Raw genomic sequence first — 27,713 nt, 5'->3', positions numbered from 1 at the left:
GGGGATTGTAGTCCAGCTGATGTTTTGATCTGCTCGTAGCTCAGTTTTGTGATTATGTTCCATTAGGCAAAATCCTGGAGGGAAAGAAAGATGAGTGATAGGATTCAGGCACATGTCTCCTCAGGAACTTTTGACAGTCTGTACCTTTCCCTGCACACGTCAAGGACAAGAAGCCATGGGGAGGAGGCAGTTTCAGACAGCCTTAGCTCCTTCCTGTGGTCTATCTTGCTCCAGATGTCCATGACGGGATGTCCAGCAGATATTTACAAACATGGTTCTTCCCTTACAGAAATAAAATCTGTGTTCCTTGACAGCTTGAATTGCGACATAGCTTTTGAGAGTGGGCAAAAGTCTTGTTTCTAAGATGGTTCAGGCAGCCTAGTAGTGGCTTTATAGGCCAGAGGCATGCATTTGATCGTCAATCACCTGGACATTTGATTCCAACTTTGCAAATTCAGTATTGATCAGGATCATCTGTAATAGTCTCTCTTGCTGGGCAGCAGGGAAACTCCTTTTCTTGTTTTCCCAGAAACCCAACCATGTGAGCCAAAAAGACCCCTGGGTGGCCACCCTCTGCCCACTCCCACTGGCTTCCTTCTGGCAGCTCATTTCCCTCTTGCTTTCTTGCTCCTCCCACTTCCCCTCCCCCACACCTTGTCCTCCCTATGTGGCTGCCTCCTGAAACCCTAGATCCTCCTCACTGCTCTCATCTCCTGTTGTTCTTTTCCTTGGTAGCACAAGCCCCCAGAAATGTTCCTCTGTGTGTTACCTCCTGGCAGGTCTGGTGCATGCTGCAACAGGTGCTGGCATTTTATCTCAGCGCAGCTTCTGCAGGTAGAGCCATGCCCTAGACAGCAAACCTAGAAGGACAGTCAGGGTGGGGATGCTTACAGGTGACTTTTAATCATTCCAAATGGAGAAACCAGATGGGGATTGCCTCAATACCAAGTTTTTTTTTTTGGTTTTTATTTTTTTGCCTACTGTGAATAGACCAACAAAGTGATAGGTCACCTGTTTTAGCCTGTTCTTATGCTGCTAAAAAAGACATACCCAAGACTGGGTAATTTATAAAGCAAAGAGGTTTAATTGACTTACAGTTCCACATGGCTGGGGAAGCCTCACAGTCATAGTGGAAGAGCAAGGGACATCTTACATGGCATCAGGCAAGAAGCTTGTGCAGGGGAACTCCCATTTATAAACCCATCAGATCTCATAAGACTTCTTCACTACCAAGAGTACAGTATGGGGGAACTGCGCCCATGATTCAGTCATTTCCACCTGGCCCCGCCCTTGACACATGGGGATAATTACAATTCAAGGTGAGATTTGGGTGGGGACACTGCCAAACCCTATCTTCACCTCCTAAAATTTTCCCCAGAGGTATTCAGAGAGAAGACAAGATATTCTGTCAGGACTTTGTATAATCCAAAAAAGTGGAAGGCTAAAATCTTTGACCCCTCATGGTTCTTTTAACTTTATAACTCTAAGGAATTGGCTGAGGCAATAAACAGGAAAATTGGATACAAGAATGATGGCTGAGATATAGCTGGCACAAAAGGTCATAAAGGGAGAAATGAAAGAGAAGTGGGTCAGGAAGCCCCCCCATATTTTGCTCTGGATTTCCTGTTTGATCTTTTTCATCCCCAAACACTTGGGTTTCTTTCAGCTCTAATAAATCTTTTTGACTCACTACACCTTACTTGAGGGATCTAGAAATGACAAATAACTAAAACATTGAGCCTAAGATACAGAAAAATATAAACTGCTTTGAATCCTGGCCCCATGAGATTGCAGACTACGCAAGGTGAAGGTCCTTGTTTTCCATATCGTCTCTGCCCCCATTCCCTCACCACAGCGTCTGACACAACACCTCGCTCATCCTGGATGTGAGCAGAATAAGTACAGTGAGGTCAGAGCCAGCAGGCCAGCCAGTGGTCCTTCTCCCCCGAGTTGTTTTTCTGTCTGTTCCTCCATTTCTAGCAGAACAGACCCTGCTTGTGGATGTTTCATGCTCTTTGTATTCTGTGACTGTGCTTTTGGGATGTGTGTTCCTACTGAAGAAGCCCCATTAGATCCACAGAACCCTGAGGCTTTTGCTCATCCTATCCCCAAGGATGCATCCTGCATCTGAGGCAACGACCCCCACATCCCCGGATGAATGGCCTCATTTGTATTTTTGCAGATCTTAATTTTGCTAATGCAGGGAATTGAACTCATCTTCTTTGAGGCACTCTTTCCATGGAAACAGCCTCAGTTTTTATGTATTTCTGCCAGTGATTCAGAATCTGCTTTCTGTTGCTTCCAACCTTGTTATATTGGGATGCTGGAGTGCTTAGAGCAGGTTCATAATGCCTCTGGGTTATTGTCTTACTACAGGACATTTCGCTATAAAGCAAAACTGTTGAGCAGACTTGCAGTTCCTGTTTGACAGGGAAAATATTGCAGTCTTACAGCCTTTTTAAAAAAGTCCTTGGTGAACATGTCTTCAGAATCTTTCCAATGGCTCACAGACCATCTTGCTTACCCCACCTCTGTCTTTCTTTCCTTCCTCCTCCTCCCTCTTCTTCCTATCCTATCCTGTTCCTCCCTCATCTGTTTCTCCCGGCCCATTTTCCTTCCTTTAACTCATAGTCAGCAATTTGGTTTCCTGGCAGCTAGTAAAGAGGATTAAAACATTGATTGCCTTCGCCCCATTATCGGCAGCATGGAATCAGAATTTTACATTGCAACCAGAACTGGAGAGGGCAGCCCTACAGCTCCCTAGGTCTCCAGGCATGTAGCAACCTAGATTCATTCTGCTTTACAAATTTCACCCAGCATTCAAAGTAGTTAAGAAAATACAGGTAAGTCACCTTCACTGAGTCTGAGATGGAGAGAAGTTTCAACAACATTTTCCCTTTTTCAACAAAGAAACATGTTTTGGTGAGGATGCATGTTTTGTGGGAAGATCATGGAGAATCTATGCGTCCTGATTCTCAGCCTCAAGGTAGCCAGCCTACTGAGCCCCAAACTCCAAGAACAGTGAGTCCTTGGAGGGGCAGGCTCCACAAAGGTCTCAGCCTGAGGGGCTCTTAGTATATTTTCCTAACACGATGACCCTAGAAGTCTTCACGTGTGTGGGTGGGAGACAGCCCATGAACGGCACAGCATGTTGCATCACAGCTTCACTGCTCAGGGTATGGGCCCCAGCCCAGCCATGGAGGCAGCCCCTCGGCATGTGTCAGAAACGTGGAATCCCAGACCCCACTCCAGACCTACTGGATCAGAATCTATATTAAAAAAAAAAAACAAAACTCTAAAGAATTTATATGCAAATTAAAATCTGAGAAGCACATTGTACAAACTTGACAAAATTCATTTTCTCACTTAATGAGGTAGTATTATAACGATCCCCATTTTACACGAAATGCACTTTTTCTTCCTTTCTTCCATTTCTGCTGTTGCATAACTTGTCCCATAAAAACAGCATCACAGACAGTGGAAAGAAATCCCACATTCCAGAGGTTGCCACGTCATCTGGTAATTCCACTGGAAGGATGCAGGACCTGTCTTACCCATGCAAATGCACACAGGCCTCCCCATTCTGTGAAGCCATCCCCTCCCTATGTGTAGGTCAACATTTCTAAGTCCACTGGCATTCATGGATCTCACTTTATCTGGAGCTTTTAAGGCATCTGGCTGAGGTCCACCAAGCAGTGTGATCTGGGTCTTTCTTCTCTCTGAGGAAAGGGGAACGTTGACCCTGCCTGAAACTCCAGCCAGGCCCTCAGCAGGTAGCCCATGTGTTTGGTTAAATGCAATGCAATTTAATTACTCATGGCAAAATCCTCTGTGGTATATTTTGAAAAAATAATGGAGTCATAGTAGTAGAAATTCAGGCTTCTTATCCTACCACATTTATTTCTTTCAGAGAAAAAAAAATGGTGAGGTGAGTCTGGAACATCATTTTGATATGTTTGATTCCATTGTTGTTTAATCCTTAAAAAGGCTTAGATTGATCAACTAATTTTTCTTTGTTAAATTTCATTTAAAAGGTAATCTCAGAATCCGTTTCACTATGATATTCTGTTAGCCTATAGAGAAATAAAGGGAGTAGGGCAAGAAAATGTTTGCATAACTGTAATGCACCTTGAAGAGTTAGTGTATGAACTAGCCTGGATCATTATGTCTGCTGTGGTAGAGGCTTTTGATCCAGCAGCACCATCCAGCAAATGCGGGCTTAACCCAGACCCAGGTGGCCCATGCTCTGGAGTTTCTTCCTTGAAATTGTCTAAGTTCCCGTCTGGTGCCTGGGACCATCTGGGGTGAGCAGCATCATTCAGGAGAGACACTCAGATCCTAGGCTGGGAGTGTGTGGGTCACTGTTTCAGACCCCATTTCTTCACTCTGAGGATCTTCCACCCTGCACCCTTCAGCCACTCCTTATGTGGGTTCACCCAGATTTCCCAATGACTCTGAACCTCACATCTGTGGGTACATTTTGGGACCCTGTCACCAGGACCAGGTTTGAGGAGGGTAGCCAGGCAAACAGATTGCTCCCACTAGCCAATGCGTTATTTCCTCCATGGAATTGCACAGATTGGACTAACAGAATGGTGCTGATTTGCAGTGACATTTGTATAACTAGATGATTGGTAGCCAGTATCCAGAGACTGATGGTACTGCCTGGGTGGGCATGACCTGGGGCAGGACATGGAGGCAGGGAAGACAGCAAGAGCCAGAAAGCACACAGTCTGGGGAAATGGGTAGGTGGGTGGTGGAAGCCCCCAAGGCTCAGACTTGGAGCAGAGTCAGGGCACCTAAGTACCTGCCTCCTTACCCCCTATACCCCAGTCCACCTCCACAAACCCTTACTGCTGCACACCTTACACACTACACACTAGCCCAACTTCTCCACCTTCCTGCTGCACACCATACACCCTGCACACTGGCCCACCTTCGTGGACACCTTCCTGCTGCACACCTTATACCCTGCACATCGGCCCACTCCCTCCACTTTCCTGCTGTCTACCCTACACCCTGCACAATGGCCCATCCCCTCCACCTTCCTGCTGCCCACCCTATACCCTGGACACCAGCCCATCTCCACAGACACATTCCTGCTGCACATCCTACACCCTACACACTGTCGCCACCTTTCACCTTCCTGCTGCCCACCCTATACACTTGCATACCATCCCACCTCCACAGACACATTCCTGCTCCACACCGTATGCGCTACACACTGGCCCAGCCCCTCCACAGACACCTTCCTGCTTCACACCCATGGTGGACCCAAACCCATTGGATTAGAACATGCTTGCACAGGGTTGTGGCGAAAGCTAACATTTTTGTTGCCCTGAAAACTACTGTGGCCCTCAGGACTGCAGGCCAATAAGAAACGCAAATGGCTGTGCCTTATCCTCGGGCTTTATCTTGGTTTTGATGGGATCTCAGTGTTTTGACAGAACTCAGAACATTTGTGATGGAAGCAGAGGGTCTGTTGTCTTTGCACTGAACCACAGGGGGTAAGATAAGGGGTAAGGTGGAGAGGCCAGATTGTTGCAAGAACCTGTAATGGTGGCATAAAAGCAATACAAATTTTGCAGCCCATAATATTTTGAATTATGAATGACAAGTTTCACAAGTACCTGAGAATGAATCCTCCAGGGAGCTCCACCAAATTGAGTATTAAATCCACTAGGCTCTTCTGGCAACCACAGATCCAGCATTTGGGGCTATCACATTTGTGTTGGTCAATGCTTATTGAGCACCTATTACAAAGCCATCGTGGGGTCCTTCCTCGTTCATTCATTCTCACTCTATCTTCTCCAACACAGGTGAAACAAAGCCAACTACTTTGCATTGATTTATATTAAAGGGTAGAATGCTTACTTATTCGTTCTACAAGTAGTAGTTTGTATTCTGCATACAAAAACATTTCTACAAATGAAAGATTAAGATGTGCTCCACAGTAACATACCCTAAAGTTATTCCATAGTTTTATTACATTATTGATCATGACAATTCTTTTTAAAATATCAGTTTGGCAATGCACTGAAGTATTTATCATGTCATCTCTGAGTTAATTATCACAATAATCACATAAGAAAAATAATGACGTTTTCTTACCAAATGCTCTAAAAAAGTTCAGTGACTTGACTGAAAATACATTGATGCAAGACGCAAGCAGAGAATTTCTTTCTTCCATTGCCGTATCTTTTGAGCAACATGATGCCCTATGTCTTTGACTTGATATCCTACTCCATTCTGATGGCTTTTTCTCTTCCTCCTCCTACAATGTCTAGATGTGAATATGGTTCTGTCCCTGGTTACACAGTTTCCTGATTGTTTCCTGTCTGCTTCTTTCTTCCCAGAAGGCCAGGGCTTTGTAAGTGAGGATGAGTACCTGGAGATCTCTGACATCAAGCGAGACCAGTCTGGGGAGTACGAATGCAGCGCGTTGAACGATGTTGCTGCACCCGATGTGCGGAAAGTAAAAATCACTGTAAACTGTGAGTGGACCTGCAGCCAGGGGGTTCTGGGGAAAAGGCGGCATAGGGAGTAGGTGGACAATCTGGTAATGGCAGTGCCATTTTCCAAAGGACCCAAGTTGCTGCCAACAGGAAAATGCTTCATCAGATGGCTTTGCCCACCATGGCCTCCATGCCATTTGTCCCTGGAGTCTTCCTGTGACTGCCAGAGTTTTCAGCAAATGGAGAGAATTGTTAGCTGAGAATGGGTTTGGAGGCCTGAAAAAGAGGTTGGGGTCAATGCAGTATCTTCAAGGAAGTTATTTTTCCTGAAATAAATGATTATTTCACTGGGAAAGAGGGTTGTCACAAGAAATCCATTTACATAGCAAATGGCTGTTTGTGCCCTTCATCTGTTTCATGAAATCACTCTGTGTATGCGTGCGTGCATGCTTGTGCATGTGTGTGTGTGTGTTCCCCACAGATCCTCCCTATATCTCAAAAGCCAAGAACACTGGTGTTTCAGTTGGTCAGAAGGGCATCCTGAGCTGTGAAGCCTCTGCAGTTCCCATGGCTGAATTCCAGTGGTTCAAGGAAGAAACCAGGTACCTTTTAAATGACGCCTGGACAGTTCTGAAGCAGAGCTGATGGTCTATCCCCACATGGGAGAAGGATGAGGATGAAGAAAAGGGGAAAGATAAGGCAAAACAGAAATGTATTATGCCCTCTTTTGTAACAAAGTCTCCTTTTACAACCAGAAAAAAAATGGAGGAGGCTGGAAAGTGAAGAAAATGAACTGACCATGATTCTGAATCTGAGACTGGTTGTAGACATGTCAGTCATCGGGAATTAGAAGCCAGTACATTTATCCCGTTGGGCAAGAGCATCCTTTCCCTTCTCCTCCTGTTGGACCCTGAAGTTCTTAGGGTTTGAGTTTGAGGGATGAGGTTAGTTGGAGAAAAGAGTTTAGTGAGGAGGAGGGCCTCTTTGTAGAATGAATTGATGGCAATGTCTTCCCTCTTGCAGGTTAGCCACTGGCCTGGATGGAATGAGGATTGAAAACAAAGGCCGCATGTCCACTCTGACTTTCTTCAATGTTTCAGAAAAGGATTATGGGAACTATACTTGTGTGGCCACAAACAAGCTTGGGAACACCAATGCCAGCATCACATTGTATGGTGAGTGCTGGAAGCCTGGATGCAGTGGGCTCAGCCACATGGGGAAGCTTGAGGGACTCAGGAGGGAGGAAGTTGCAATCTGCTTGGCCTGTGTCCATCCATCCTGCTCAACCCACCACCTATAGATAAGACATACTTCTCCCTGCCATTCCCCTAGCATGCCATGCAGAGATAGTTACACAGTAATTTATATTTCATGGTCATTAAAAGGCAAAGTTTGCCCTTACAATAGCAGTAAACCAAACCGTGAATCAGGTAGAATGGTGTTTGTATAAAGAAGATAGAACCATGGGTCAATTCAACTGTGTAATTTTAAGATGCCTTCTGTAGTTGTAGTCTCTGATTCTGGGGGTGATATTTGTTGCTTTAAACCAAGTCAACTGCTTTCATCATGATTCCCATGTTGCTTGCATCTCATATTCTCATCCATGGGGAGGAATGGAGTAGTAGTCTGAGACCTTGTCAGGTGGCTGCTCTATCCACAACTGGAGCAGCAAACCCTCTCTGAAGGTCTTTCCCTCCCATATGGGTGGAGAAGGCTTGGGAGCCAGGACTGACCTCCTTTAAAGCCCCCATGTCTCCCTAACTCCATTTTCCCACACTGCCGCATCCATATCCTTCTGCAACATTTCACACCATGGGCCAGGGCCAGCTTGTTGTGATACTTTATGTGTGTATGTATTTGTTTATTTGCTGAGGTTTGATTAGAGGAAAGCATCCAATGAGTAGGATGAGAGGATGAAGGATGAAGAGAGGTGTCCACGTTTCCACGTGTACCTCAGACACAAGCTTTCACGTGTACCTCAGACACAAGTTTTTAACTAAACTTTGTCCACCAACCATCTGAAATGTGTGATCTATGTCTTTTGTTTTCTCTCTGCATTGTGTGTGCATTGTGCTGTGTGTGTCTTAGAAATAAGCCCCTCATCAGCAGTGGCAGGTGGGTACAGCATGTTCCTTCCTACCTCTGCCTGCCTGAATGCCTATGCCTTTGAGTTTTAGCCTACTTCAAAAATAGGCTTGCCTGCTTCACCTCTGTAATTTATGTCTCTGAGGTAGATAGACCTCAAGGGGCTTGATTTACACAGTTTAGATAATAAGCATGTAGAATATGATGGCTTTCACATGCACTCTGTGGAATAGCTTTATGGGTTTCAGGGGAAGGGGTTTTTGCCACCAAAACAAGAACCTTATACTTGGTCACCTTTGAAAAGAATGCTTATTCTGCTATTTCTGCACACAGCAGCACCAAGAGCAACCCAGCCCAGAGACCAACTGGATTAATAGATAACTGTCTCGGTGGGGATGTCACCCTACTATGAATGTTTTATTCTTTTAGCCCAAGGCAAACAGGGCTAATGGTTTAGTTCTGAAAACTTTATTTTAAAATAAAAGTACTTGGGATCATTATTCATAATCATAATATCTGCTATTTACCAAATGCGTACTGGTTTCTAGGCATCATGTCAGGGCTGTGCAAGGCAGGTTATTAACCCCATTTTACAGGTAAGTGAAAGGAGGACTAAAGAGCTTGGTAACACTGAAGGCCACTTAGCTAATGAATAGATACTGGATGAGACCTGGAAATGGAGCCCTGTATTAGGTATTGAGGCATTTGCCCACAGCATCAGCAAAGAGAAACAGGCACACGCATGCATGCACTCACACACATTCTTACACAGTCGCTGAGGCATTTAGAAGAAGCAGTAGCTGGTGCTCAGCTCTGCTTCCAGAACTGGAAGACCCTCAACCCTACTGTTCTAAGATGTCAATCTCATTCACATGCAAAGAGATGACATTTGAATTTTCTAGACCTGAAATCAGCTCTTCAACTATCACTGCTCACAGCTCTAGATCCAAGACACTAACAGACGTATAGTCTTGCCTGCACCCCAGTGACCAGGAACACCCATGCCTTGGTCTTAAAAACACTGAGAGGATAGGGTGGGATTGAGTCACTTCCTTGCCACAACCTGCCATTATCCCCATGGTTGGTGGGATTGCTGTTGCAGGGAGTATGATGCAGAGAAGGGCACAGGACTGACAACCCAATAGCCCTTCTTGTCTCTCTCTGCCATTAACTAAGAAAGAGGTGTGTCATGGCAGATAACAACTAGTGTATACCAAAACTGTCTTAGTTGGCTTGTGTTGCCATAACAAAATACCACAGATGGGATGGCTTAAACAACAGACATTTATTATCTCAAAGTCCTGGAGGCTAGAAGTCCAAGATGCAGGTTTCTGCCAAGGTGGCTCCTGTGAGGGCCCACCTTGTGGCTTGTAGAGAGCTGCTGTGTCCTCACATGGTTTCTCCTCTGAATTCTCATAGAAAAAGAGAGAGAGAGAGCTTTCTGGTGTCTCTTCTGATAAGGACAGTAACTATATTGGATCAGGGTCCCACCTTTATGACCTCATTTAACCTTAATTACTTCCCTATAGGTGCCACCTCCAAATACAGACATACTGGGAGTTAGAGCATCAACATAGACATTCAGTAGTAGAGGGATGCAATTCAGCCCATAGCACAGGCAGACATTTACATCCCAATTCAGCCTTCACATCCCAATTCACTTAAACTTGCTGAGCCTTCCTTCCCTCATATATGCTATTGGGACATTAACGCCTGCTTCAAAAGACTGGTGACAGGATTAAATAAGGTTGTATACATTAAGAATCCCATAAATGCTATGTTTAGATGTGTGGATTTGACCACAAACCAAAACCACAGGCCTGAGTTTACTCAGCTGAGTAGGATGATATTTTCTGACCTATGGACATGAGAGTGTCACTGTGAATTGTCAATAAGACAATGTTCATCAAAGCGGCATGACTCACTGAATACTATTGTGTTTCTACTGGCACCTGCCAACGCTTATTGTGACATGGCCCATGCTATCACCTCTTCTCTCCATATGCCTGCCAGAGTCACTGCTCAACTGGACTTCTTTTCTTTCCTCCAAAGTCCCCTGTGCCCTTCCTCTCCAGCATTCACGGTCCCTATAACCCACCCTATCTCACTTCACCCTGTTGGCACACACTTGCATTCAGCATCCCTTCCTGAAGGAAGATTTTCCTGACCTCTCTGAGCAGGCCAGTCCCCCATTCTGCATCCACTCATTCCGTGCCTTTGACTGCTGCACTCACACGGGGCATTGTGTAGCATTCATTTAGCAAACATGTGTTTAGGACCTGTTATAAGCCAGGCACTGTTCTATGTGATCAGGAGACAGCAGTGACTCAACAGATAGATTCCTTGTTTCTATAGACTTTATCTTCTAGTTGTAATTTTGTTTTTGTTTAATATTTCAAAATTTGTTTGTTTAAAGTATTTCTTTCTCTTTATCCTGTAAGCTCCATGAACATAGGGGCTATACCTGGCTTAATCCCTAGGACCTAATACAAGGATCTACACACAGTAGCTCATCAGGAAAACTTTGTGGAATGAATGAATGTGTGAATGTATGTGGGGATGGAAAGAACCTATTGGTCACAGCCACAATTTAGCTGTCAGGAATTGAAATGCCATGGCATAGAGGAAGGGGTATGTGTCTCCCTATGCTGCTCGCTGGCTGAATGGCTTTGGGAAGGTCAATCTCAGTGGGTCTTTTATATTTTTAATCAGTGAAGGCATTTTGGATAAGATGTTTGGTTTCTCTGGTCCCTACAAGGCACAATTCTCTGATCCTATGACTGTGTGGCAATAGTTTCAGCACAAGATCACACAGATAGTGTCTGGTTGACCTGCTCTTTCTCCTGGCCAGGGATGCTCTTCCTAGTCCTCAATGCCCCCATAATTATGCCTAATTATTACCAACCATTTACTGTGTACAGGGCACTAGACTACGTGTTTTTCCTTTTTTATCACCTTTAGTGACTCTATGAAGTAAGTACTATATTTATCGTGATTTTACACTTGAGGAAATTGAGAGGTTAGGCAGATAACTCAAAACACCCTGGCTTATCAGTGCTTGTGCTGGGATTTGAGGCTATATACTCCCATTCCCATGCCAGAGCACTTTGCTCCTACTGCAGTCCAGCTCATAATACCTGGCTACCCATCGTGGACATGGTGACTTTCCAAATGGAGCCTCATATCAGCAATTAGTCTTCTTGGACCCATCTCCCACATCAAATTCTCCTTTCTTCTATCTACTTCTGAACCCATTCTTGTAAAGGACAATTTTTAGATTTGCAACCCGTATACTCATACTTCCCCAACACACAGTCCCCATCTGCAGGCATGCATTTGTATTTACTCTTACAGACAGTCAGTCTGTTTTCTGAGAGCCCTCTTTGACTCTGCCCCTGTGATCCCTTCACAGCATGCTTCTCTCACACTACATCTTTTATATATTTCATACCTACAAGCAAAGAGCAAAGGAAAATGGGATATAAGCAATTTTGAAAGAATGCAGAGGACAAAAACTGGAGACAATGGGTTGGTGAGTGGTTTGAAACCTGAAATGACTAGAAACGTGTGAGTGACAACATGGTAGGTGATTGTCCAAGATGAATCAGCTGTTGGCACCGATATGAAATGCTTCTTCTTCATCACACCAGTTGCCTTCCCCACACACAGCCACAAGGACAGAGTGGTCAGCTAGGCAGAGCGCCAACTCACAGCCACATTTTAGACCACCCACTTTCCTTAGCCCCGGGCAACTGCAGGTGCTGGAAAAGTGGCCTGATGTGGAAAGGCGGTCAATGCTAGCAGCAAGGAACACGGGGTTCCAGTCCTGACTCTGATACAGACAAACTGTGATGCTGTCTGTTCCTAAGTCATGCGTAAAACAGAAAAGCAGAACAAGATGAACTCCCAGGTTACTTTCAGCTTTCTAAGTGTCTGGGATGAATTTGGGAAACAATGGGAACAAAGGGCAAGGAACAGGTCTCCAAAAGCTATCAACCATAACCATGGACAATCTCTGCACAGCAGCTTGCTCCAACCATTGCAAATCAGCTTGCTCTAAGCATTCGTTAGCTTTACTGAGTGGGTGCAGCCATTGGAAGGTCCACAGGGAGCCCCTTGGCACCTTGAAGTCTTGCCAGGCCTAAGTACAGCAGAGGTGGCTGGGTTTCAGCTTGCTGACCACAGCTCTGTCCCTTTTGGAGGTGACTCACTTTCTCTCAGTTCGTCAACCCCCTTTGTCCCCTCTGGGCCTTGAGCAAGAAGCCTCATCCCCCCATCCTGTCCTTAGTGTGCAGAGAAAGAAGATTCTGGACTTGATTACATCCGGCACTGCAGAGAGTGCGACGTGCTTAATGAGGCATGTAAACACCTGGATGACTGGAACTGGCAGGGGAAGGGGACAGAGAACGCAAACAAAGCCAAGACGGAGGGGGGAGACTGCAGAGAGAAAAACAAATTTCTCACATTTTATCTGTGAAATTGCAGCGACACAAATCAGTTACATTAAGAGTTAAGTGTAGGGCGCAGGGACAACTCATAGGAATCCTGTCATCGCAAGTGAAAAAGGCAAACGCTCCAGTTAAGGCAACATCTGTGCGCAGAGTTTCTTCCTCAGGCCAAGCCTGAGCCCTCTTGGAGCAGCTGTGACTCCAGCCTGCCTCGCGGCTCCTGGGAGCCATGAGGGCGTAATCTCTATTTTCTTTTGCTAATGGCCATTCTTCTAGAATAAATATACATATCAGACTGGCTCTCTGAGCTGGACTTCCTTCTGCCAGAGCCTGCAGCAGGCAGCGGCTCTCACCCTCTGCCCTTTGCTGACCTCCTTCTCACGGGAAACCATCCCACCCATGGGCAGAGCCCTCAGCGCCGCTGCCTTATCCCCCACCTCCCTCCTCTTCCTCCTTCCATCTTCTCATTCCGTGTCTGTATTAGGGCATCTTCACAACTACACCTATCCCCAGGTGGCTCTAGCTGGGACATGGAGAGGGGGCACAAAGACTGAACTTCTCTTCAGTGCAACCTCCATGCCGCACCCGTGCCTTTTCTTCCCTCCAACCACAGGCCTCTGGGAGGGAGAACTTGCATTGTATCTCCCTTTCTCAAACCTACTTACGCCTCAGCTACCACGATCTGTCTCCCTCTAACACCCGACCTCCTCTCAGTGCCAGACCCCCTCTCACCCCACAAGGCCCCACTTCTGGCTTCAGTGATATAACCGGTGGTGACTGTCTCCTTGCCTTCCTCAGTCTGCTTCTAGCTCCTCCAGCACCTGCCCTATCAGTCTTCCCAGGGGTCAGCCTATGGTGAAAGGGGAAGGGCTCTTCTGTACCTTCAGGCACCCAACGGTGAGGTATTTGTTGACCTGCATTAGCCTTATTCTGGATGCTTTAAAAATGCAGATATGTGAGCCTTGCCCCAGAATCATTTAATCAAAATCTCTAGGGAAGGTCCTGAGAATGCACTTTTTAAGAAGCTCTCCTAGGGAATCCTATGCACACTGAAGATTGATGGCCTCTGAACAACAGTCTGATAATTCCTGAATTTGTGTCTTTAGTTCTGTCCTGAATTCTGAGCTACAAGCCACTCTCTCTCCCTGAATATTCCACAGGGATCTCAAAGGCAGCCTTTCTCCCCTGGGAACACTCGGTCGTGCCTCGCTCTTCCCCTGCACACTCTCTAGAATCTCTGTGGTCATTTTTGACTTCCTCCTCTCCCTCACTCCTCACATCTGTTAGCCAACAAGTCCCACCAAATGGCCTTTACTCTGACTTCTCCATCTCCGTTATCACTCACATTGTGGCATGCATCGCACATGGACAATTGTGATATCCTCTCACTGGTTCTCTCATCTTTCTTTGGCAATCCAACTCCTGTTGGTTTGCCACAGCAGGGCCAAGTGACATTTCCAAAACTCAGAATGAACCTTGTCATTTTGATTGCTGAAAACTTCTGCCTCCCAGAACAGCTTGGCATTAAGGCTGTTCTCGCTGTGAGATCAGCGTAGCCTTATAGCTTTAAGTGTCCCCAGCACTCCACCTGCAACCTTCCCTGCATCCACCAGGCTGGGCCCCCTATGTCCCAGATCCCATTACACATCATGCTGTTGCCACTGTCCATCCATCCATCCATTCATCCCTCCATCCATTCATCTAGTCAACAAATATTTGTTTAGTGCCTACTGTATGCCAGGAATTATACTAAGGACTAAAGTACCAGGAGAAACAGAATTTCTGATCTTGCACAAACAAGTAAGTAGACAGTTACAATAAAATTTAGGAAGTGCCATGCTTGAGGAATAAAGAAGCTGCCAGCTATCAAGTGTCAGCCACACATGGCTCTAGACACCTAAGAACACTTTGAGAAAGATATTGTTATTATTTTTCATTGGACAGAAGAAGAGCCTAGAGCTCAAAGAACAAATGATGTTACTGAATTCCCCCAGGTAGGAGGGATTCCACCATGGACGGAAGGGGCAAGGGACAGCAGCAGGTTTTGTACCTATGTCTGTCTGACCTTAATCCCCTGTTTCTTTCAAACCCATATACTGTGTCTCCCAGTGTGCTGGAGGGTCACAGAGGCAGGCTTGTGCCCTCTTCTCTGCCTGATGAGTGCGTACTTTCTGGACTCTGCTCAATGACGCCCCATAAGTAAAGCATTTGTGAGCTCCACTGAAGAATCAATCCCTCATCTTTTGGGCTCTCATGGTAGATTACCCCTATGCTTATTTGTTTGTGTCTTTTTCTGCACTCAGAGGATGTAACACTATATCTTCCAGTGAGTGTTGCCCAGTAACTGTTTGTTGAATTAATAAATATATCTTCCAGTCAATGAGGGCGTCAGTTATAGCCTCTATACAGTTTCATACCTTTCACTAACCAAAGAAAAGCCAAATACCCAAGAGGACTTGTAGTCCCCTCCCCTCAGGGAAGCCAAATGACTATTTTTCTGACTTTCCCTTGCATTCTGGCCTCCTGTATGTTCCAAATCTAATTTAAAAATTAGGGACCTCCATCCCAGATCTCCTTTTTGAAGGAGGCTATATGACATATTCCAATTCTCTGTTTAGGAAGACGTTCATCACATGATATCTTCTTGCAGAGACATCAAAAGCTGCACATATTTGTCCGTTTCCTGCTGATAACGTGTATGATTTTTATTTTTCAACTCCACAATTTAAATCCAGGTGGGAAGGGAATGAGTCAGAGAGAAACACCATTGCTTTTGGCTGATGACAGCAGCGTAATCATTTGTATTTTCCCCCAACCTGCAAAATGTCAACATATTAGAAAAAAACTGCAGACATTTCCCATTTCATTCTTGATGAGGTTCCTCGTCGTTCGCTCGTACCCCGCCCTCCTCACTCTGAATCATTGACATCTGGCTATTAGCCTAAGCATTTAGAATTTAACATTGAGCGTTCAGGGTGTGCTGATGTCAGCACAGACACAGAGCTTATGGTTCAACATAGACTCAAGTCTTGTCTCTTCCAGGTTTGTGATGAGCTGACAGATTTGAATTAACTTCTGATATTAACTTCTTAAGCTTTTGTTTTTGTAGTAAGTACAAAACAGGGTGTGTTAAGGAGAACAGAAGAAAGATGGTTGCCTCTTTATCGACTGGTCTTAGTTGTGCTGCAGAGCCTTGTTGGCTGATCTTACTTGTGAAACAACACAGTGCTACGTTTGCCGCTGTAATTAAACTCAATGGAGGAAAAGTTCCCTTTGAAGGGAAGTGATGTGCCTTCATCAGCCAGCACCTCTAAAAATAGCTTTATGTTTCACCAACAAGTGTAACACATACATCATCTAATTAGATTTCTTTGCTCCTCTTTTAATCACCAAGAACATCATTATCCTTTTGGTTCCTCATTAGGAAGGTCACACAGTTCATAATCATACTTACAAAACCTATCCAAATTTCAGAACAAAACCGTATCTTCTTAGACTTCAGATATTTCATTAATCTCACTGTGCTATCAACAAGCTCAATTTGCCTATGGGGTTTTTTTTTTCTTTTCTTTTTTAGTGTGGTCACCCTACCATCTGCCATTTTAGTAGAATTTCAGCTATATAGTTTATGGTTGCTGGAGATCGATGTCATATTTTCATTGTAATCATGGAAAAGAAAACCAGTGACACATTCCAATACCTTCATGGCTTGTTATATACACTACATTTTTAAGCTTCAAAATCTCTCATGAGGCAGGATCTCAGCAGGAAGCTTCTATATTTTTTTCTGAGAGCTCTGTGCTGAGTTTGGGTACTGTGATTGTCAACACCTGCCACTCAAGATGGTGGTGAGCCACCCCTGAATGCAGCAGCAAAAGCTTAGTGCCAGGATGGCCAGGCTTAAAGTTTCCAGTTCTTATGTGGTAGGTGTGGCTTTATTCTGTTTTAAGCCTTCAACCAAATTTTCTTCTAAAAAATCTAATGTTTAGGCCAGGCGTGGTGGCTCACGCCTGTAATTCCAGCATTTTGGGAGGCCAAGGTGAGTGGGTCACTTGAGGCTAGCAGTTCAAGACCAGCCTTGGCAACATGGTGAAACCCCATCTCTACAAAATACAAAAATTAGCCAGACGTGGTGGTGCATGCCCATAATCCCAGCTACTTGGGAGGCTGAGGCAGGAGAATCACTTGAACCTGAAAGGCAGAGGTTGCACTGAGCCAAGATCGTGCCACTACGCTCCAGCCTGGGTGACAAAGTGAGACTCGGTCTCTAAAAAAAGGTAATGGCAAAAACCATGATGAGTTTTCACAAACCTAGCAATTTGCCAAGATACGTAGCCTCTCAAAAGTAGAATTTTTATTTGTTCATTTTCTTTTGTTGTTGTTGTTGTTATGTGTCTTACCCCTGCTGAGCTTCCCTTGTAGCCGCATGGACCTGCTCTGGCCATAATGCCCACACCAATGGATCCCTTTGCCATTTCTGAAACTTGTCTCTTAACCATATCTGGTCTCTAACTATTCTTTCTATATTCTGAAGGAAATCTTATTTGTCTGTATACCTGTGCCCAAACTATTTTGTTGTTGTCACTCAGTTTATTTTGTGGCTTTGCATCTTCATTTCAGCTTATATTTTTAAAGATGCTTAACTTCAGGCATGAAGAAGCCATTAATTTTTAACATTAAAAACGGTGAAGGAGGAGGTGCTGGAATAATGGTAAAGGGCATAATTACATGTTCTCACTTTCCATTTATCCCTGAAAATATTTAATTAAGACTGATATTTGTAGCAGCCATTCTAGTTCAATTGAATTATTGTTAACCATAAATAGAGAAAGAGTCCTTAAATGTGGCATTTGCCCACAGAAAGTACTGGGCTACTGAATACACTTCTTCAGAATAGCTGGCATTCGTTAGGAAGCTTTTACCTGTGGTTAGCAGCCATTTCAGGCCTTTCCAGAAGGGACAAGGTCACCCAATTACCAGCTGGAGCCAAGCTTGCTTTCAGCTGGTGTTGGAGAATAACCTTTGAGAACCTAGTATTCTAGAACACCTCTTTCTTTAAAAGCAGAACCCCTACACAAGATGCTGTTATATGGATTAGCAATTCTTGCCTTAGTTCCAACTCACCTAATATTTCATCTTCCTTTACTCTGTACTTGATGATTGCACACACCATCTTAACTCATTCTCAGAGAAACCCTGCAAGGGTAGATAGAACTACTCCTTCCACATTTTATACATAAAAGAAACTGTTTCGGAATAGTCGGCGGTCTTGTCCAAAGTCTTCCTGCTATTGGGTAGCAGAGCCAGAATTCAAATTCAGTTCTGACTCTTAAAATCAATCCTCTTAAGACTATCCAACAGGCAGGATGTTCCTGAGATGAAAGGGATTTAGGGTTATTTGTTCCAAATTGCTTTCTTCCCAGAGTCTGTGATGGTTTAAAAAAATATTTGTCTGTTTATTTGTTTATTTATTTAGTCAAGGACAGAGGATATGCTAGCTCTTCCTGAAGTTTGTGCTTTTTGAAGGTATGGACTGTTTCTGTCTTTCTTTGTGAAAGCAGAGCCTAGTGCATGGCAGGGATCAATTCACGTATGTTGAATGAACGACTTCAACATTTCCCAAGGCTGGCTTGGGGCCCATCTCCATTGTGGGATGGACACATTACCCTTTGACTAGCCAGGAAGCTTGGCTATGGCTGGCTCCCAGTGCCCTGCTCAATGCCCCACATCCTCCAGATCCCTCACAGCCGGTGGTCTCTCTCATCTGCAATCTTAAGCTATCCCACCTCTTTACTCACTCCCCTACCAATACCTCACCCCAGGTTCAACATATTTTGGAATGATCTAAACAAGCTAGTATTAGTCTCCACTAAGAAAGGCACAGGGAGGTGTGCTGTTCCAACAGCAGTTGCCATGATCACATGACTACTTTGCACCAGGCACTGTACTAATTACGTTCATCCTTCAACCAGTCCTGCAAACTCAGCATCATCACGCCTATTTTCAGTGAGAAAACAGGAAGTATCTTGCCTAAGATCACAGAGCTGGCAACCCACAGGGTCAGAATTTAAATCCAAATTGGTCCAACTCCAACGTTGCCAGATCGCGGTCGGCCACCTTACCCCGGGGGAGCGTAGAGAGCCTTTCCTGAGGTCCCTAGGGATGTTTTCCAGTTACGCTTCCAGGAAGTCTGCTCCTTCGCCTTTCTTCCAAACCCATGGGCTTTTATCCGGGTGCATTTTAGCATCAGTTTTCTGGAGTAGAATACGTCATTAAAAATCTGCCTCTCAGCTGGGCATGGTGGCTCACACCTGTAATCCCCGCACTTTGGGAGGCTGAGGTGGGCAGATCACAAGGTCAGGAGATCAAGACCATCCTGGCTAACACGGTGAAACCCTGTCTCTACTAAAAATACAAAAAATTAGCCGGGCGTGGTGGCAGGCGCCTGTAGTCCCAGCTGCTTGGGAGGCTGAGGCAGGAGAACGGCATGAACCCAGGAGGTGGAGCTTGCAGTGAGCCGAGATCACGCAACTGCACTCCAGACTGGGCGACAGAGCGAGACTCCGTCTCAAAAAAAAAAAAAAAACCTGCCTCTAGGATTCTAGGTTTTAGAGAAGAATCACCTTTCTTCCAATTTTTACCAATAAATGAATAAATACAAACATTTGGGTTTCTGACCCTACATACTGAAATTCAAAATTGTATCATCTTGGGTACCAAGTACCTGGAGAAGTCCATGCAGCTGTTACCGGCTGAGGCCATGCTCTAAGAAAACTGTACTCAACCTGACTCTGAAGCCCTGTATGCAAGCTTCAGTGCTACCACTGCTGAGCTCAGCCTGAAGAGTTCCTTCAAAACCGTGTCCTCCCCTGTCACACAGGTGGCTCTGTAGCTTTGTTGAGCTAACATTTACAAAAGCCTCATGGTAACACGTGGGACCCCGAGGCCATGGGACCACACCACATTACTTAAATTGCAGCAACCCATAACTTTTATATTAAAGCAGAAAAGCATTTGGCCACGTTAGGTGAGCAACTGTAGCATACAGCAGCCTAGTGGGAGAGAACTAACCCAGAAACTTTCTTTTCCTCATTTCCAGTTACACAGGGCTACTGCAAAGATGCAATTAAAGAATGAGTTCATTGCCCATGGCTTTTGTCTCACACTCTTCCAGTCTAGAGAGTGGTACATAGATGTACCTGCTCCAAACACAGCTGGAGAGCCCTCCGGCGGAGCCCTCACCGCATTGGCATTTGGCCCAGCTGACAAGTCTTAAATGTGCCCAGGAACTTTATGAGGAAAGTGATGCTAGCTTCACTCTGTATCACAGTGGATTAAATTCATTCTCTGGCCACAATAGCCCAGCCATTTCTCATACACCAATTGACCAAAGGCACTTTGGCAGTAAATTGCTATGGCATTTGATGCGACAAAGCAGATGCTCATCATACCTGCTGAAGAATAAAACTCCCTGAAGCCACATAGAAAATGGGGATGCAAAAGGGAAACTTTAGGGTCTAGAGTGTTTGGTGCCATCTTGTTGTCTCAGGGAAGATGGAATTCTGAAGTGCAAAAGGCACGTGTTGACAGTTTTCTTTCAACTGAAGAAGGCTGTCTGGCTACTCACCAACTATCTCTCCTAACATCTGGATGCAGAATTTCCATTCACGTAATAACTCAGAGAAGTTATTATGTAATAACGAATAGAAGAAGGACCTCACAGGTCATCAAACCCCATCTCTTCTCAATTTGCAATGCGAGAAGCAAAGCCCGGAGAGGGACCGTCACTCAGCTAGGGTGCAGCACATTCACACAGAGATACTGCATTCCCAGTCCATTGTTTCTCTCACACCATGATACTGTGGTCCCTGGAAAACCTGCACAAATGGTCATTTTCTACAGAGAGAAAGTAGACTTGTAACAATTAAGGGCATAGATTCTGAGGACAGTGACTTGGTTCTAATCCAGCTCAAGGTGCATAAGTTGCGTGGCCATAGGTAAGATGTCTAACTGCTCTGTTCCCAGTTTTCCTATTTACAAAGTGGGAATGACAGTAGCACGTAGCTCATAGGGTTGATGTGATGATTAAATGACTGATTATATGTTTAGCATTTAGAATCGTGCTTGCCACGTGGAGAGCACAGTGTGAATGTGTGTTGTCATCATTGCCCTAAGCAGGCTGAGCAGCCTACATACCTGCTAAGTCTCCCTTGCGTTTCCACTCTTGGGAATGCTCAACAGAAGCTGAATATGGCTGTAAACCTCCACCCAGTAAGCACCAAGCATCCGATGGCAACTGCTGCTCACCACCAGAAATACTCATTTCCCTTTACTATTCTGCCTCCTTCTCTCTCTGAGCCCCACTCTTCCATGGTCTGTTTTCTGTGTATATTGCCCCATTCCTCTTTGCTTTAGCTATATTCAACCTTGTGCTGATGGCATGGTATCCACAGGAATGTTTCAGTTCACTGGTAGAACTTGGGATAGAATGATTCCTACACGCAAGAGTTCTGTCTGTCTAGAGTGGAGCATATCAGGGCTTCAATTGTTTCTTAAGTTCAAAATAATAATTAGACAAAGACATATATATATATACATACATATATATAGAGATATAAAACTAGTCTAGTATATACGCCATATATGTCATGAAAATACTTTTTAAGAAAAATATATACAAAAAGATACTTTTAAAGAAACATATGGGCCTTATGAATCTGCCCATATGTTTCTTTAAAAGTATCTTTATGTACATATTTTTATTTAAAAATGTAAATGAACTTATCTAAAAATCTAAATCACTCATCTTTCAAAGACAATATGTAGAGAATTACCTTGAGCTTCAAGCTGAGCATTTCTAGCTCAGTGCATTCTGCAGGACAGTATGATTTCTCAGGATGTGTGCCAGGACTGCTGGAGGCCCCACAGTCAGGCTACTTTCCATCAATATCTATGGAGCCTCCTCTGGGACATTAACATGTCGCTAGAACCTGGATCCTGCCCTTTTTTGTGAATATTCTCTGACAAAAATGCAGGGTAATATGAGCCAGACTTCAAGCTATCAAGTAAATATGACTTTTAGTCCATAAAAGCATGTATATTTTAAGTAGAAAGAAAAGGTATTCATGTTAAGATTAGTGGAGAGGAACAGTTGTATACTCATTGCTGAAGTGACAGACCTGAATTTCCCAAAGTAAAATGTTCCCATCAGTCCCTCCTGGGCAAGGCATGGATCCTCACCATAAGGTTGACAGGCATGCCAAATGAACTGGTCCTGTCTAAAGAGGTTCTGCTGCACCTCAGCTTATTTCCAGTGGGCCAATTTGCTTCTCAAAGAAGCTGTGAAGTCCTGGCTAGAGATGGTAGAAGAGGTGTACTGTCTCCTTTGAATCTCCTTTGCTTCTTCACTAGTTTTATAGAAATGCCTCTTAATGGCTTGTAATCCCTTGGTAATAATAGATTTTGCTTTTTCTGGTATACACTTGCTGCTGGCTCCTAGTCTTGCATACCACCATATGTGCTTTCTGATAAAGGTGATGGAAGAACACCTGGTCCAAGTTAGATACACCTGCCCTTGCAGTAGGCTGGGATAATACCAATTCATATGGTTTGTCTTCTTGAGCCATGGAAGATGAGGGGAAAAGAACAGCACTCATAATACTGTGGACTTATTTCCCGGTGGACCTTGAATGATGTACTGGGGATACAGGAAAGGGACAGAGAGAGAGAGAGAGAGAGAGAGAGAAGGTAGAAAAAGATCAAGGGAGAGCCCCTTGAGTGGAATCTTCAGGGGCAGTCTGTTTTGGGCATGTTGATCTGCTTCAAGGCCTTTAGGGAGGCAGCACTGACTGCTGGGACAAGCCTAATTCCAGCCTTTAAAACCCATGGGGATGATTGTTCTTCCTTCCTTAGCTGCTGCAGGAGGAGCCTCCACAACACCTAGGTTGCATCCATTGAGGTTGACAAGTCTGCTACATCAACACTTGGACATATGTCTCCATCCGTCTCCCCTTCCTACCCCACCACCTGCTCCTTGCCTCTCTGGCCGCGTGCCCCCCAACTCATCATTGTCTGTACTGGACACTCTCCAAGTATAGCACACAGTTAGAGGCACTGCTTAGAAAACAGCCAGCAGGTCTGCCTTTCCATGTGTTGCCTTAACCTTTGGGCCCACGGGCCTCAATGACTAGCCTGAGCTTCACCTATTTACTTTTTAAGCATAGTCTTTCAGAGCAGGCTGCATTGGTCAAGGCATCCCACCAGCTTGCCCCTTTGAGTTCCTAAATACTCCCAATGAGCTTTTTCCTTTGTCTAGACTCAGAATGGTCAGTGGAAGGGTGGAAGGTGGGAAGCATGTATGTGTATTTGCTTGTCAGGGAAGAACTATGATGTCCTTGGGTGTATGCTAATGGGTCTGTCTCTCTCTCCCCTACACAGGGCCTGGAGCAGTCATTGATGGTGTAAACTCGGCCTCCAGAGCACTGGCTTGTCTCTGGCTATCAGGGACCCTCTTAGCTCACTTCTTCATCAAGTTTTGATAAGAAATCCTAGGTCCTCTGAGCAACGCCTGCTTCTCCATATCACAGACTTTAATCTACACTGCGGAGAGCAAACCAGCTTGGGCTTCTTTTTGTTTGTTTTTTTCTGTTCTTCTTCTAGATTTGTTTTCTTTTTGTTTTTGTTTGTTTGTTTGTTTGCTTTTATTTCCAGCTTGAATGAGTGGGGTTGGGGGCGGGGTGGGCAGGGTTCTACCATGTGTAGGATAATCATTCATTGGTGTGTCCAAAAATGGGGTCTGCTCCTGCTACCTTGACCCTTCCCTTTCCTCTGCTTCTCTCCTTATCATCATTCCCACCAACATCCTCTGCCACACACAACAAAACGTAAGTTTCATTTGGGCAAAAATTGAGCCTCACAATAAACACCCTGAAGACACAACTTGACTCATAACATAGTGCACAGCAAGAGCTACATCCAAGTGTCCTATTATCTATGATTATTTTCTTAATGACAATGTACATATGCCCCCATCCATGTTAATTATTATCTAATTCCATTAGGGTTCACATCTTTTCTTTCTGGGACACTATCCTACTATATACATATCTGTAGATTTCAATATAGATGATTGTGCCATCTTCTGTAGCCCCTCTGCCCTACTCATCCATTCCACCATCTGCAGAGATTTGAAGTTTGGAGCTATGCATGCAACCCAACACTAAATTTTGCAAGTCAAGTGACCAAAAAAGGGGGAGGCATTTTGAAGATAGTACTTCTCTTTTAAAAAGAGAAGTTCAACTCATAAACGTGATTGATAGGTGGCTGATTTATTTAGGTTTTATCAAGCTATCTATCAAAGTAATGATACAGTTACCCATCTACTCAAATATCTGATTTATCTCACCATCCTATTATCTACTCACCTGTCTTCCTCTCTAGCAATCTATTTACTGTTTATCAATCTATCAATGTAATTGTCTAACACTCCTTTCTATTCTCTCTCTACTACTCACTATCAATTCATCCCCATATTAATCTCTAATCATATTGTGTCTCTCCCACTGTATTCATTTATACACCATCAGCAGACATTGGCATCTTCAAAATTATCTTTCAACTTCTGTGAAAGTTCCAACGATCTCACAGGCTAACAAAATGCAAAAGCAATACCCTGTGTTGTGGACTCTTTAAAATCTGGTATCCTATCCACCCAAGGGAGACACTAACAGATAGGCCAAAGTAGCAAGCTAATGATCAGTCACTCACTATTCCCAAAAGAGCCTGTGTTTTCTAAAACATCTTCTTGGGAAGCAGATCAGCCTAGAAAAAGTTTTGATTAGCACTGTGGTTTTCCTTTGCACTTGAAGGACAAAGGTGTCAGCCTTTATGCTTCACTCAACCCTTCAAGAAAGTACATGTCAGGAACCTATGGCTGGCTTTCCTTAGCAGCAAGAACATGAGAGAAAAACACATCTGTCTCTGCAATGCAAAGTGAAGAGTCCACCCGCCTGAGTGGGATGACTTCAGCTAGAGTCTCCTTTCTGCTCCAGTTCTGGTTTAATCTGTTTGAAAACTATCCAGTAAAAAGCTGATGGAGGCCAATTACATGGCGGGTGTATTGACAACTCTGGTATTTGTTTCAGGAAGCTCTTCTGAGCTGAGGGCACTTGAGCAACTGACTTAATTTTCAAGCACTTGATTAACACAACACTGCAAACAGAAGGGAGAAAGTGTCAGTGACACAGCTTCCTCTGATGCAGCTGCTTCTCCAATGGCTTTGGGGAAGAACTTCACCAGCTCTTCAGGTTCAAAGCAGACCCAGCATACAAACAAGAGCTGACCCACCTTTGCTGCCTTGTCTCCTGGGACGAGAAGGACTCATCCAGCAAAGTTGCCTGGGATTCAAAATAAAGGCATTGCAGACCACACAGGTGTGCTGCAGGGACTGATCCACAGAGAGGATGAGAACGCAGCATCAAACGCAGACCTGCCCTGCCTCAGTTGGAAAACCTTTCCAGGCCCTCAGTCTAAAAAATAAAAAATATGAGCACCATTGAATTCTGTGCCCTTAATGCTTAACTGGTCTTCTTCCTCCAGTATCAGTGTCCTCTTTGTTTTTGTCCATCAAGGCACATGAATGTGACCTCTGCCGTGGGGAAACACACACAGAGATATCTATACATATATACATACATACAAACATAGGCTATCTTGGCACACTAAATGCTAAGCACTGTCTTAAGAGGTAGAGCTGGTGTGAGTGAAATTAATGTTACATTTTCCAGCTGTAAACAGACATCTGCATTTCCTAGTGAGCTGGCAGGAGCCAGATTCGGGAACCGTAAATGATGTGCTAGGAATGGCACATTGATTCCCAGTTCCAGGGATGATCATGAGCAGGCACAAAATCAGAATTAAAGGTCGCACATAGACATTTCAGATCTGTCACCATCTTCAGCATCTGGAGTTGAGTTGGTGTCAGATAGTGTACGAGAATTAAATGTGTCATCTGAGCATGCTACTGATAATAAATTTGTTACTTTGGAGTGGAATAAATGTGAAGGCTGTGAAGAGTGGACAGTCTTGGAGAACGCAGTGCTTGAAATGGACAAGCTGGACCTATTCCTCACTCCAAGACTTATTCTACAGGAAAGGGTCCATGCTCCTTTGGCCAAGATAATCAGAACCTCTCAACCCAACAAGGCTGGCTTCAGGGTCACTATGGAACCCTGCTGTTCCCCCTTCCAAAGGATACTAAGATGCCCCTCTGGTGGTTACCTATCCCAGCCATGTTTCAGAGGGAGAAAAATGCTACAGTCGATCCTCGTCTGTCTGGGGTAAAGACAACAAAGTAAATACAACCCAAGGCAACTGGGGTACTCACTGTGAGTGAAAATGACTTCTTCACAACAGACATATTTCTGCTTCCGTGTTTTTGTGTTTCTTTGGTGGGGATGGCTTCATGGGAGAGTGGCTGTCACCCATCAGTTTGAAGCATATAGAACAACAAATGCTTGCACAAGACAATATCCACACTTTTCCAACTTCACACACGGAGAGTACATGGAGAAGGCCTACAGGCTAGATTTGTTCAGGGTACCAGTAGTGGGCATGGGGTGGGGGCAAGACAGGACAAAACATACAAGTCTGAGCAAGTACATCTCTTGCAGGTTTTCCACATGAAAAGGAAGCCAAATAGGGCTTGTTAGGAGATTAGGTGAAAGGAATTAGCAATGTAGGGACTCTGAAACCCTTCCCCTTCCCAAAACAGAGTTCATATGCACTTCCACCAAAGTAATGCCAATGAAAATGCTCATGTTAAGGCTGCAGCCCAGCTTGTTTTTCAGTAGTTTAATGTCAAGTGCCTGATACAGTCAACTGCAAGTCTAAACAAGCATGTTTAGTTTTTCTCATTCTTGCTTTAATTCGGGAAGGGGGGAGATGTAGAGAAGTGGTTGTGAAAACATGCACAGGTTTTATGCAGAGTACTGCGCATGGCTGTTCTGCTGCAATTGTGCTCCAGTGAACAGAAGAAAAGGTAAGGTTTTGTGTCACAAAGAGGCCCCAGCCTCTTTCCTCTTACATCCATGCCTCTTACTAGATGATACATTTACAGATTGGGCAGTTTGTTCTCAAAACCTGGGTGAGAAGACTATTCCTGGACTCTAGCAACTTCAAAACTGAGGCTGGGTTTCAGGATCTTTTTCTGCATCAATTCAGTCGATTTGCCTTTAACAAAGAGGAATCAGCAAGTTCTATTTATGCTGAAAGAACTATTCCATGAGAAAAGCAGAGAACCCCAAAGTGGGCAGGCAACCCCAACGAGAGCTTATCCCTGTCACGGCATCAGGAGTGGCTGTACATTGAATTTTCAAGTGCTGGTTGGCTGTCGCCAGCCCACGGTAGGAAGGGAGGAATGGCTTAAGATGAGGTAAGATCTGGTGGTGGGGCATCTTTCCTCAATTCCATACTGACTTTGATCTTGAGAAAGAAAAACTGGCTATGCATTACCTAAAACCAGCCCAAAATGAAACAGACCAACACACACACAAAAGCAAATGTCAATCCTTTTGGAATTAAGGGAAGCAGCATAAGATTTTTCTTTTTGGAAAAAATGCATTTATTTTCTTTTTCTCCAACAGCAAGGATCTTTTGTTTTCATTTTGCGCATGACCTTATCTTGGAAACTGTCATACCCAATTGCCTCCCCTCCTATTATTCAGAG

The 27,713-nt window shown here is 44.5% G+C and overlaps 1 protein-coding gene across 1 annotated transcript in view; it reads left to right on the top strand.

Annotated features, from left to right (window-relative positions):
* Positions 1 to 25,543, top strand: part of OPCML (opioid binding protein/cell adhesion molecule like) — a 1,125,121-nt gene extending 1,099,578 nt beyond the window's left edge. Inside the window, 4 exon segments of the mRNA NM_001132803.1 lie at positions 6,357 to 6,494; positions 6,937 to 7,057; positions 7,479 to 7,630; positions 23,426 to 25,543. Coding sequence (NP_001126275.1) covers positions 6,357 to 6,494; positions 6,937 to 7,057; positions 7,479 to 7,630; positions 23,426 to 23,526 — 512 coding nt within the window. The 3' untranslated portion in view covers positions 23,527 to 25,543.
* Positions 25,544 to 27,713: the final 2,170 nt, after the last annotated feature.

The sequence above is a fragment of the Pongo abelii genome, chromosome 9 (assembly GCF_028885655.2).
Source record: "Pongo abelii isolate AG06213 chromosome 9, NHGRI_mPonAbe1-v2.0_pri, whole genome shotgun sequence".
Taxonomy (NCBI): Eukaryota; Metazoa; Chordata; class Mammalia; order Primates; family Hominidae; genus Pongo; species Pongo abelii.
Note: the sequence above shows the minus strand (reverse complement) of the source record. Positions and strands in the feature narration are given on the sequence as shown.